The sequence below is a fragment of the Sarcophilus harrisii genome, chromosome 3, assembly GCF_902635505.1.
Source record: "Sarcophilus harrisii chromosome 3, mSarHar1.11, whole genome shotgun sequence".
In the NCBI taxonomy this organism is placed as follows: Eukaryota; Metazoa; Chordata; class Mammalia; order Dasyuromorphia; family Dasyuridae; genus Sarcophilus; species Sarcophilus harrisii.
Window position 1 is genome coordinate 484,456,486 of NC_045428.1, and position 12,869 is coordinate 484,469,354.

Below are 12,869 nucleotides of genomic sequence, written 5' to 3' on the forward strand. Positions count from 1 at the left end.
CAAATATTATGAAAACTTTGGGTGATTAATTGTCCATAATTGTAATACACTGCATTGATACATAGTAGACTTCTTTTCCGTTAAGATATTGGAACAAAGACTGAGATGGCTGCATATCAAGTGAAGTATAGTGGGGATTTTCACTTTTTAGTTGCACTATGTGATCTTTAACAAACCTTCAGCTCATTTTATGTAAAATAATGTATTTTTGTGTGTGTATGTCTACATGTATGTAAATATGTGTGCATGTATGTAAACAGTAAGCTGCAATCTTGGATAATTCCACATCAGGTATAACAGCCTGTGGTTAGCAATTAAATCCCCCCCCCCTAAAAAACTAAGCAATTAAAATGTTACGTCTTTGAAAGGTATATGAACTTTCACACTTTTTTTACAGCTCATTTTATTTTTTTATTTTTAATATGCATTACTTTATGAATTATATTGGTAGAGAAAAATCAGCAAAATGGAAAAGGGAAAAACTATAGAAGAGATTTAAAAAAAAAAAAAAAGAAGTGAACATAGATGCAGGTGGCATTTTCTCACTATTGGGATTGCTTTGGAACTTTTGACACTTTTTAGATTAGAGTTTTTTAGTAAGAGTTTTAATATGGAAACTTAGTTATTTTAGCATTTGGATAAATGTACTTCAATAATTTTTTTTGTTATCTTATGTATTTTACTGTATTCATTCAAAATTTTCTGAGAAATGGTTCTTAGGCTTCATTAGAATGGGATCTATGATACAAAAATTGTTCAGATTTCAATTTCATTCCAATGACTTAAATGCTTATGTATGGTCCATAAGCATCTTTTGATAGCACTAAGAGCAGGAGCACATGGGATGTGTATAAGATCCATATTTGAGTATATTTTGTGTAATCAATCTATCTTATACTTTTATTTTCTTTATATGTTCTTAAAATATAGACTCCATGAGCAAAGGGAATATGTTTTCTTGATTAGGTGTTTCATTTCAACTTTTTTGCTGTGTTCTCTATCCCATTAAACTTTTCATTATCAATTAGTGGTTACTTTCTTTTACAATCTTTGGAAATTATTTCCGATGTACTTTTTGGGGGGAATTATGAATTCTATATTCTGGTAAATGTGAGAGTGTGTGTGTGTGTGTTTGTGTGTGTACATGCTCACACACACATGCACATGTGCACAAGCATGCATACACACAGAACTTCCAAAGTAGGTAACAGGAATTCAAAAAAAATATGAGTAATTGTTTTAGGGAGTTGTAACACAAAGACAAACAAATATGCAGTCCTCATCAAAGAGCTTACATTTTAGTAAGTTATACAAATTAGAAACAAGAACATAACAGATTTGCCTGGGGTTACACAACTTCTAAGTGTCTGAGGGTTAAACCGGAACCAGGTTTTCTTGACTCCAAATTCAGTATTCTATCCATTCTGCTACAGGAAAGGGCTTTTTGTAGGAGATTAGCCACTGGTGAGAGACTTAAAGTAAAGTAAGAATTTGTAAGATGTGTAAATGAACATCCTACACACATACGTGCGCACACGCACGCATGTGTGTCTATATATGTGTGTGTGTGTGTGTGTGTGTCTGTCTGTCTGTCTGTCTGTCTACATAGAGCCAAAAGCTTGTGGAAAGCCTTTTAGGTAAGAGGTAAGATGCTGAAATCAGGGTGAAGAGAAGGCCAGTTTGCCTGAAATGAAAAGTATGTGAAAGAAAGTAATTATGAAATGTCTGGAAAGGTTGGCTGGAGTCAGGTTGTGAAAGCTTTCACTCTTGAATCAGTAGGCAACCACTAAAACTTCTTAAGCTGGGGAGTGATATGATTAGTCTTGTGACTTTGGGAATATGATTTTGTCAGTTATGTACAACAAAGAATTTGGAAGCAAGAAAACCAAATTAAGATGATTTGATCCAGATAAGAAGGATAGATCCAACTATTCCAAATAAGAAGGAATAAAGACCTAAACTGGGGAAAGTGGCTTTGAGAGGTTAAGAAATAGATACATTGTGGAGATAAAATAGTGTCAAATCTCAATTTATTGGACATGGGAAATTAAGGAGAGTAAAAAGTCGAGAAATAGCATGTCATTATGTCACTTTTATAGTATAATTTCAGTATTTGAGTAAGATCAAAATAATAGTAAGAGGAAAACTATTGCATATGATTTATTTTGTAATAAATGGATATTTATTGAGCAACATGGTAATATTTATTTTTTAATATTTTACTTGATAATCATTCCATCCATGGAGGCAATGTGATATGGTAAAAAGGGCACCTGCTTGTGAGAAGTCCTTAATCTTTCTGAGTTTCAGTTTTTTTTTTTTACACACACACACACACACACACACACACACACACACTTTATTTTGTTTTTTGCCAGTTTTCCAATGAAGGAGCTATATTAAAATGGTTTCCAAGACTCTCTTCTGGCTATTATATCCTATGACTCTATAGTTCCAAACTTGTAGAAGTAAAATAAATAGAAAAATAGTTGAAAAGGCATCTTCTCAACTGTATTAGTTGAGGTTGGTGGAGGATTGGAGAGGTTGATGAGCCTCTCCAAACTTAACTACTCTGATCTCCAGATGAAAGACATATTCTTGAAGTCTTTCTAAATTGACTTAGGGAGCTTATGCAATGAGCTCTAACTGGTTTTTATTCTTCTTGTCATTGCAGTCACTTGGGGTCCTCCTGAGCGCACAGCAGCCTCTTTCAAGTTTCTTCTGGCAGTTTTCATTGATATAGTATTGAAGTCAGAGATACCTGAAAATTGGTCTGTTATGTAGATCTATAATGTACATTATTTTATTTTAAAGTTCCTTTTCCCATTATCTTTTATATTTGAATTATATTTTCATCTGTAAAACAACCTTTCAGAGAAAGTTCAGGTCACAAGGCAAAAACTTCAATATCAGAAGAAAAGTTAATATGTCAATAGAAAAATTTTGTAGATTCCCAGGTGAAGACATAATAAACGTAATAATTCAATTACATAAGGCAAGAAATGAGAAATCATGGATAATACAATAAAAGAAGATAGTTGTCAAAATGTAGACAGAATAGTATCAGCAATTCTCTCCGGGTCAGTAGTTGGACGTAGGCTATTTTCTATATACTGGCTAAATCATAAAGGATTTTTAAGTCAAGAGTAACATTGGAAGGAAAACAAATAGTCACAAGACCTAATGCTGCAATTTAGCAGTGCTATTAACTGTAAATATTTATATCCTCATTTCAGTCTTCTATGTTAGCAAAAATTGGTACCCTTTGGGGGGAATAATTTGCCTATCTTCACTTTTAGAAGTGGCCTCTGGCTTCTTATATAACGTAATCATGTCCCAAGAAGATTGATTGATGCTATTATATTATCTGGATTGATATAGATTATAAACTACATAAACTTCTATATGCTGAGGTCATATATATTTTCCTTCTCTTTTTCCATCCTAATTCAAAGAGTTAATAAATGTATAAAGCAATCATAGAACCAGTTTAAAAAAAAAAAACTACTAGAAACCCATTATAAAACTACTTATTATTCCATATTAAATTTTATTTTGTTTAGATGTAAGTATGTCAGATGTCACCATCTATTCCCTGAAATGAAACTTCTTATAATATACTTATAGTTCCATTATAATTTCACATAAGTTATGTAAAGTTGATATCACAAATTTTTACTATGGCATGTGTGTCTTGAAGGAAAAATCTTTCTTACAAATATTGAATTACAATTTTCCAGTTGTGCCCACTCCCACCTTTTAACCTCTTATTTTAGTTTTAGTAATGAAATCAGGAATACCAAACTACTGTTATTCCTGAAAAAGGTCATATCTTTATATCTCTACAAAGACATAGATCTTTACTTCAAATGTTATTTCTTTTTGATTGCAAATAGTAGCATATGAACAATATTACATTGTAGTTAGGACTTTTTTGAACAAAATTAAGTGTATAGCCTACATATACAACTCGGCTTTAGTCAGGATTTCACTTTTACATAACCATGTAAATCCATTCTTGGTGATTTTTTTCCAACAGGTTTTTCCCTACTCATTGCAGCTTTACAAGTATTTATAGAATTTACATGTATTTAATCATTCTCTTTTCCATGAGAGTTTTTTTTTTTTTTTTTTTTTGAGGCAATTGCAGTTAAGTAATTTGCTCAATATCACACAGATAGTAAATATTAAGTGTCTGAGGCTATATTTGAATTTGGGTTATCTTGAATCCAGGGCCGATGCTCTATCCACTGCACAATCTAGCTGCCCCAGGATATAATTTTTAAAGGCTTGGAATTTTTTTTGGTGGGAAGGATACTGTGACTGAAGAGAAAAACTGATGAGAAATTAATGACAAAAGGAAGAAATTAAAATATGTCTTCCCTCCAACTCTGTAATCCTTATAGTTGAAATTGTACTTCTGACAGGAATAGTTTTTAGCCTAAATTCATTTGTCACTGTCACAGAGTTGAAGAGTGGCTAACACAGGTAACATGGTGTGACATCAACAGTGCAGTAACAGAATTAATCACATCAATGAGGTGGAGAGATGCTGCTTGACATAAACTAACTGTCATGTTATAAACATTTAAAGATAGAGCATTTCATATTTCTCAATGATAATTTTTTCCTCTTAGATGTGCTTAAGAACATTGAATTATTTTTCATCTGATTGCCAATGTACACTTATGTAATTGTACATAATCTCCATTAATTTTACAATAATTTCCATTTTATTGTTTAAATTGTCAACTTATTCCATAATCCAATCTCATTATTGAAAGATGTGAAAAGAGATAAGAGCAAAAAGTATTTAGTGTTTCTGTACAGCAATATAAGCTTTTTGTCTGTGTTCAAGAATTATACATATTATTATGTTAAATTTTATTTTCATACATGTTTTCTTTGCCTCCCATCTTTCCCATACCTTCCAATTAAGAAAGAAAAACAAAACTCCCTTTTGTCTCTCTGTCTCTGTCTCCCTCCCTCCCTGCCCCCCCCCACCTCTCTGCCTCTTGTCTGTTTCTCTCTCTCTCTCCCTCCTTCCTTCTCTCTCTTTCTCCCTCTCTTTCCCTCTTTTCCTCTCTCTCACTTTCTCACCAAGTTTTACATTAGCCATATCCAAAAAGAAAAATGCCACAATCTATTCTTAATCCAGCATCTTTCCCTCAAGAGTTAGGCAGTTTCATCATTAGTCCTCTAGATTATTGTTCCAGATTCTGTTGATTATTCCATTGATCAGAGTTGCTAACCCCTTTGGTTAACTGTGCTCGTTTTCTTTCATATAGTCTATATTTATTTATCTCTTCCATTGATTATCTTAGTTCTTTTTTATTTATTATCTAGTACCAATAATAAAAAAAAAATTATTGCTTGCTAGTATGAGATTTGGTACTGCTAGGTACCTGCCCTTTCCATTCCTCTCTCCCCATTAATTCCCTTAAGATTCTTTTCCTTTTATTCTTTCAGATGAATTCTGTTGTTATTTTTTCTAACTCTATGATGTAATCCTTTGATAATTAGATTAGTATGGGAGTGAATAAATGATTTATGTATAATGTCATTTTTATTAGATTGGCTTGATCTTAGCCATTACAATTAATATGTCTCTAATTACAATTCTTGCTTGTCTTGAAAAGGAGACACCAAAATATTTTATACTTTTTCTAGTTACTTTGAATGAGATTTGTTTCTCTCTTCATACTGGATTTTGGAGGTAATATGTTGAAATACTGATTATTTATGTGGGTTTATTTTTTTTATCCTACAAATTTGCTGAAGCTATTTCAGTTAATTTTGTAGTTGATATTCCAAGACTCTCTAAGCAAACCATATCATTGGCAAAATGGAATAATTTTGTTTCTTCTTTATCTGTGTTTAATTTCATCAATTTCATTTTCTTATTATAGTTAACATTTCTAATATTATATATTGAATAGTAGTGTGATGAGAGTGGACATCCTTGCTTTACTCCTGGTGTCATTTAACCTCATTATAGATAATGCTCTCTCTAGTTTTAGATTTATACTATTTGTCAAATGAAGGAAAGACTCTCTTGGTTCTGCTCATTTCACTTAGCATCAGTTCATGTAATTCTCTCCAAGCTTCTCTGTCTTCATCTTGCTGGTCATTTCTTAGATCTTGTATGATCTTGACTGGCTGCTAAATACTTTCTTTCTTTTTGGCTACTTGAAATATTTCTCCTTTGAGTTGGAAACTTTGAATTTTGGCTTTAATATTCCTAGGAGTTTTTGTTTTGTTTTCCTTTAGAAGGCGACTGATTTGTTCTACTTTCTTGCATACCTCAAATTTCTTTCACCATTTTTTCCTTTACCATTTTTATTTGTTTGAATAAAAAGTGTTTAGTTTCTAGTTTAAAAAAAATCTCGAGCTTGAGTTTCATCTAGGAATTTTATTTGGACTTGTGCCCAAGCTTTGTTTTCCTTTGAGATTTTACTTGAAGATATTTGGAGTTGTTTTCCTAAGTTTGTTTTGAGTATCCTTATTACCATTAGTTTTTATGGTGAAATTCTTTTTTTTTTCCTTTCTTGTTTTCCAGTCTGTTTTTTGACTTTGGACTTTGTTAGGTTTAGGCTATGTACCCTTATAGAGACAATGGCTTAACTGGACTTTTGTCCTATTAGGTCCTAGTGCTGCTTTCTTGGGAAATTGAATTTTCTATTATTCTACACTTTTAATAATAATTCAGGTTAAGGGACCTACAAGCTTTCAGTGTTCCTAAAATAATCTCTTCCAAAGAAAAGTCCATTCACTGCTCTCATTTTCTGAACTCTACAAGTCACTAACCTGAGTTTAAATCTGGACAACATACTTGTAGACTTAGCCCTGGCTAGAGGTTCCAGTAGACTGATACTGGACTCATCTACTACTATTCAGCCATACTTGACTATATCACTCTCCTATGCAATAAATTTCAGTGACTTATTTCCTCTAAAAGTTTTTCCATTTTACTTTCAAAGTCCTTCACTGTTAGGATTCTTACAAGGTGCTAAGTAAGTGGAATGGAGGAGACAGTGGTTAAATCTAGTTTAGCATTGATTTAATCCTACAGCAAATAACGGTTTCTTAGTGATATAATGATTGGTGTGTACTCAGTGTACAGCATATAAGCAAGAAGCTCTTGGGGCCAGAGGCAGAAGCCCACTAGAAGTCCTCAAAGCCTCAGCCAGGATTCAGTCGAGGAGATTCAGAAGCCAGGCTCAAGCCCTTGGAACTAAGACTACAGAAGGCCTCTAAGAAAGCTAACCGAGCCCCAGCAAAAGAGACAAGAATTTGAAGGAGACAATAAAGGACTTGGACTTTAACTCTTGCCTGCATTTGGGATGATTACTCTGAACTGAAACTAAGGTTGCCTCCAGAAGCCCCCCAAGAAACCTTCTCCCCGAGAACATTATATTTTAGATAGAACATTACACTTCACAATCTTGCCTTGTCTTTCTAGTTCTATTGAATATTACTCCTTTTCCCATTTATTTCCCACCTAGCTAACAGTTCTTATGCTTAGCTCCCTGACTTTTATTTGTCTGCTATTATTCATATCTACCACGTACTTCCTCCTCATCTTTCATCTTATAGATTTCTCTTTCTTTGAGATTTAGTTTAGGTACCACATTCTACATGAACCTTTTTTGATGCCTTCCACTGCATGTTCATCAGTTCCTGTTAGGATGTAAGTTCTTTACAAGAAGGGGTGGTTTTCTTTATTGTATTTCTGTATTATATCTGCTATGCCTAGCAGATAGTACCTGATGTAAGCAGATATATAGTAAACAATTAAGTAGCCAACATTTATATAGCATTAAATTTGAAAAACCCCTTACACATGTTATGTGTAAAGGTTGGTGCTATATCATCATTCTCATTTTACAGGTGAAGTAACTGAGTGGGAATACGTTAATTTACCTGGATAAAACAGACAGTAAATATATGAAGCGAGGATTATAACTTTTTTTTCTCACTACAAGTCCACTGATCTTGTCCACTCTGCCTCTAGTTACCTCAAATAAATAATATGTATGTTTAATTAGGTTAGTACATAATTGTTAATTGAGTCCTAATTGTGTAATCCTGGACAAACCACTTAATCTGCCTCAGCCTCAGTTTCCTCAACTGTAAAAATTGGTAGTGCTAATGCCTTTCTAACAAGATTGTTGTGAGGATCAAATGAGGAAACATATATAAATAATTTTGTAAACTTTTAAACCATTGCATAAATTTTTAATAACAGCAATAGCAACAACCTATCTTTCTTTGAACTAAGTTTTGATCTTGATAGAAATTTTTTCTGAAAGTGGTTAGTAAATATGAATTTTAATAACATGTAAACTCTTGTTTTTTCCTGGCCACAGCATTGGAAACCATAATTAATATATTAATATTTGCACACTTGTCTTAAGCTATTTAATAGGAACATAGGATTTAGAATTATGTATTATCTTATTAATCATCTATTAAAGCCCCTCACATTTTATAATGAAGAAGCTGGCCCTCCCCTTCTTCCCCCCCCCCCCCCCCCCCCCACACACACACAGTAGAATTTGAAAAGATAGAAGCACTGGCATACTTAAAAAAAGATAGAGCAAGAATTATGAAAAGAAAATATAATGAATAGTAAAAAACCTTGGTTTCCTTGTATTTAATGCTAGTGGTATTTCATAAAATAGTTTCTTGAGAAGGTGATCTTAACACTTTTTTAGGTGTTCTTTCTAGCAATTTTTGAAAGACAGTATTTTGGCAAAATACTGTGGTTGGGGGAAATCTTTTGGTTAGAGGCAGACTTAAGAAACCAAACTCCCACACTTTCATTAATTGATTTTTTTTTTTTTTTTTGACACAAACGTTTTAAAGTGATACTAGAGAGTCTTAAGACTATATTAGGCTCTTAATTCTGATTGTGCCTCATCCAAGGTACATTGGAAGTAAATCTCTGCGGAAGATAGGACAGAGAATAGGAGGGATGTTTGGTAATGACAAGCAGCTGTTGAATATATTTTAGCACTTAAACTATATTTAAATTTGATAGGTCCAGCATTTTGAAAGCTACCTTGCTTCTACCTAGTAACATCAATTTCCTTTTAATAACTTTATAATGCAAAAATAGAAATTGGTTGCTGAAGAGAAAAAGAATTGTTGGGTGTGTAGTGACTTTAAATCTTTAGGTGTCTTTGATTATTTTCAAGCAGAAGATATATTATTGAGCATTCTGCTTATTGCTTTTGATTGCAGACTTGTTTTTCTTTTTTCTTTTTATATTTGTTTCCTGACCTTTCATATATATACACCAAGGGAATTTTGTTGGTCTGAAACTGTCACATTTCCTATACTTGTTCAGAGGCTACAGTTCACAGAGTGTTAGAGGACTGCCGTAATAAGGAGTGGTCTGCACAGTTAATTCTTTTCATTGAAAATTATTAGTTTTTGAGAGAGCATAAAAATATAGAAATAAGATAAAAAATAAAAATAAAACAAAAAAGGTCATTTATCAGTGATTCATAAAATTAATGTGAAGAATAATTGTTAACACTTATAAACTAACTTGGAGGGAAACCTATCCAGAAGATTTTATTGTCTTCTACAGTATTTACAGGTTCTGTATTAAATCTGTGTGGTAATATTTGTTTTATCTAGTGGGCAAAAAGAACACATCCATCTTAAGCCCATTGATTGTGTCAGGTATTCATAATTTAAATGTATATCTAAAGATTTTTTTATTTTATTTTTAATGGGCCTCTTTGTTTTCCACCAAACCAATCCCTCACCCCCCAGCTATTTCTCCTCTTTACCATCTTCTCAGGACATGGAATGTGAATATATCCAATATATATTTTTATGTGGACATTTTGTCTTTCCTGTTTTGCATGTAAGCTTTTGAAAATCAGGGCTTTTCATTTTTGTATTCCCAACACTTACTGCATTATGTAGCACAAAGTAATGCTTAGTGAATGTTTGTTAATTGAAATAATATATCAGAATTAATAGGAGTCTTGTTTGTCCATGTCGTTTCTTGTAAATCAGCTTACAAAATTGATCAATTTTAATCAGAACTGAGGTTACATTATGATCTTATACATTTTGGATATAAAACAGGAAAATTTTAATGACTTATGCATGTGTGTGTGTGTGTGTGTGTGTGATGAAATATCTATAGTTTTGAAACATCCATTTATTTGAGAATAAATGTGAAGAAAATATTTACAACTGGTTTGATTTTATAGTTATTTACAATAATAATTTAATAGTTCACTTTATATATTATGTTTCTTTAATACTACAACACTGTTGGGTTTAAAAATAGTTTTCCTGATGGTAACTTATAGGATAGAGAATGAATAAGTTCCCTTTCTTCCTGATAAGAAAACAAAAGTTTATTGAATAGGATATTAAAATCAGCCACTGTTCATTCACACAGAGCTTTTCTAGTCACTTTGAGTCAGTTAGAACTTCCTAATAAATCTGCATGGTGTATTCTGACCACTCATATAACTGAAATTTTCACTTTTGAATATTGATGGCAGTAGTAAGGATTTACTTTCTAAATCTATTTAGATTTATCTAACTCTAATCTATCTAAATTTATCTAAATCTAATAGATCTAAATCTATTTCATTTTTTAAAAATGATGTATTTCAGAATAATTAGAAATAAACTTTTGAAGGCATTTGAAGGACATTTCCCACAAAAATGTAAGACCCCTGATTTGAAATCATAAGTAGAAGTTTGATGGACTTAGTAGCTATAAATGAAGTGCAGATGGGAAAGAGACAAGCTTTTCTGCCAGATGGTTTCTTCAACCCTGTTTTTTCCCCCTTAGGCTCAAGATGAAGAGGAGGAAGCCTTTCTGGATTGGAGTGATGACAATAGTGAATTTGATCCAAGTACACTCCCAGATCCTGATAAGCACAGAAGCCATGAAGAAACATCTGATGATGATATGGAAGATGAAGAGAGGTAAAGTTTATTTAATTTTGACAGCCAGTAATTTATGGGGGGAGGAGTTCACTCTTCTGAAAACTAGAGTACTTTATTAAAAAATATTTCTGTGAAAAGTGCTTCTCTCTCCCTCCATCAGCTTTGCTGATCTCATAGAAAATACTGCTATGATGCTTCTGCCTAGTCTTTTTTTTTTTTCATTTGGCCTCTGGATTATTCTTAAAATATAATTGAGACTCTATTTATATACCTATATCCCCAGCAAAAGAAAATCTTGGTTTTTCTAGAAGACCTTTATTGGTGAAGAACTCACTGTCTAACAAGAAAATGGACAATCTGTATAAAGCTTAAGGAAGATTTAAAAGATTGTTACGTAGTGGTCCTTTTCTTTTGAAGGTGACACCATCAAAGGAAACCATACTGCCTAATGAGAGATGACTATATTCTCCTTCAAAATGTTTCAGAGTATTAATATTGGAGAGAAAATCCTGATTTACTAAAATCATTGGGTCCTACCTAGTATAACTATTATGCACATATTCTTATATAAATATACTTTCTTTTCACACTGTCCACATGATTTCAATTTTGGTAACTAGGACTTCACTGAAACATTTATTTTTAACTTGAACATGGTGTCCTATTCTTAGTTTTACTATCCTAAGGAAGAAATAGTTGAATCTTACAGCTACTGCTGCTTCTCTTTATAACCATATTGACATGAGCAAAGTTGATTTTTTAAAAAATCATTGAAACAGTTTTATCAAATCTTATGCCAGTAATTTATAGAGACTATTTTCTATATTTTGTCCAGTAATTTTTATATACATTTGTTATAGTTCCTCTTTTTTTCCGTGACTTTCACTGTCTCAGTGCTATTTCAAATGTTGTCAAAAATGTCAACTATGAAACTTGCTTGAAAAAGGTGAACCATTCATGTAGTGAATGTTAATAACAGATTTATAGCCTGACTACTGTATTGTTAGCTATGAAATGCTTAAAAGCAAAAAAAGTTCCAAAAGAACTTCTATATATTTGGTAGATCCTCTGTGGTGCATGTAAGGGAAGACATGGTCCAAAATTGTATAAAATGAGAAAGCATTAATTAGTTGTCAAATTGTGCTTGAGCAGGATAGTATTCATTGGGAATGCCCCTTCACATAATTTTAATGTAATCTGGGTATTAAATGTTGTTTGTCCATTCCCCCTGCTGCATTGCTTGCTAATTTGCGAAGTACTAAAGGATTTTTTTTTAAGTATGATACAGTTCCTATTCAATGTTTATTGAATTTCTTTATTGAGATAATTAAAAAAAGAAGATATAAAATTGAGTGGTAAGGCAATAATTGCAATCGAAAATATGTGATAAAACTACTTTAAATTTTTTCAGAAGCAATTTTAAAAGGCTTTAAAAAGCATGATGGCATTGTCCACGTGGGAGACAGAGTTCAGAATTATATGGAAATAGAACATTCTAGAGCAGTTTTGAATTCAGATTGCAAGTTCATAACCTAGATCTACAATGGAATTTGGATGAATAGCTGCTGAAGCTGAATCCATTACTACATATTAATTGGAAAAAATACTGTAAAAGGACAATTAACTAAATCTAGAGGTCTAGGAGAAGAAAAAAAGACTGGATTGTCTTTGGAATAATTTTAACTTATACTGTCTAAATCTTTGCTTTTCTTAGCAAAGACTTGATTATTCTTTTATGTATTTGTGTGAAGAGAGGGACAAAAGAATAATTCTTTAGTCCTCTCTGAAGGTTCAATTTACAATCTATTTGAATTTTCTCATTCGGTAAAGTTCTTATCTATTTTCTCCTGGATATCCTACTCAGACATTCATGCAAAAAATCATACTATAATAGCCTTAGAACAAGAGTATAAGACCTTTTCTTTCACAGAATGGTTTGG

General features: G+C 32.3%; 1 protein-coding gene across 1 annotated transcript in view; it reads left to right on the forward strand.

Moving 5' to 3' along the window:
* The window catches only part of DDX10 (DEAD-box helicase 10), a 250,108-nt gene that overhangs the window by 200,511 nt on the left and 36,728 nt on the right, over nt 1-12,869 (forward strand). The window contains exon 17 of the mRNA XM_031961102.1: nt 10,832-10,968. Within this exon, the coding sequence (XP_031816962.1) occupies nt 10,832-10,968 (137 nt within the window). The remainder of the gene's footprint in view (nt 1-10,831; nt 10,969-12,869) is intronic.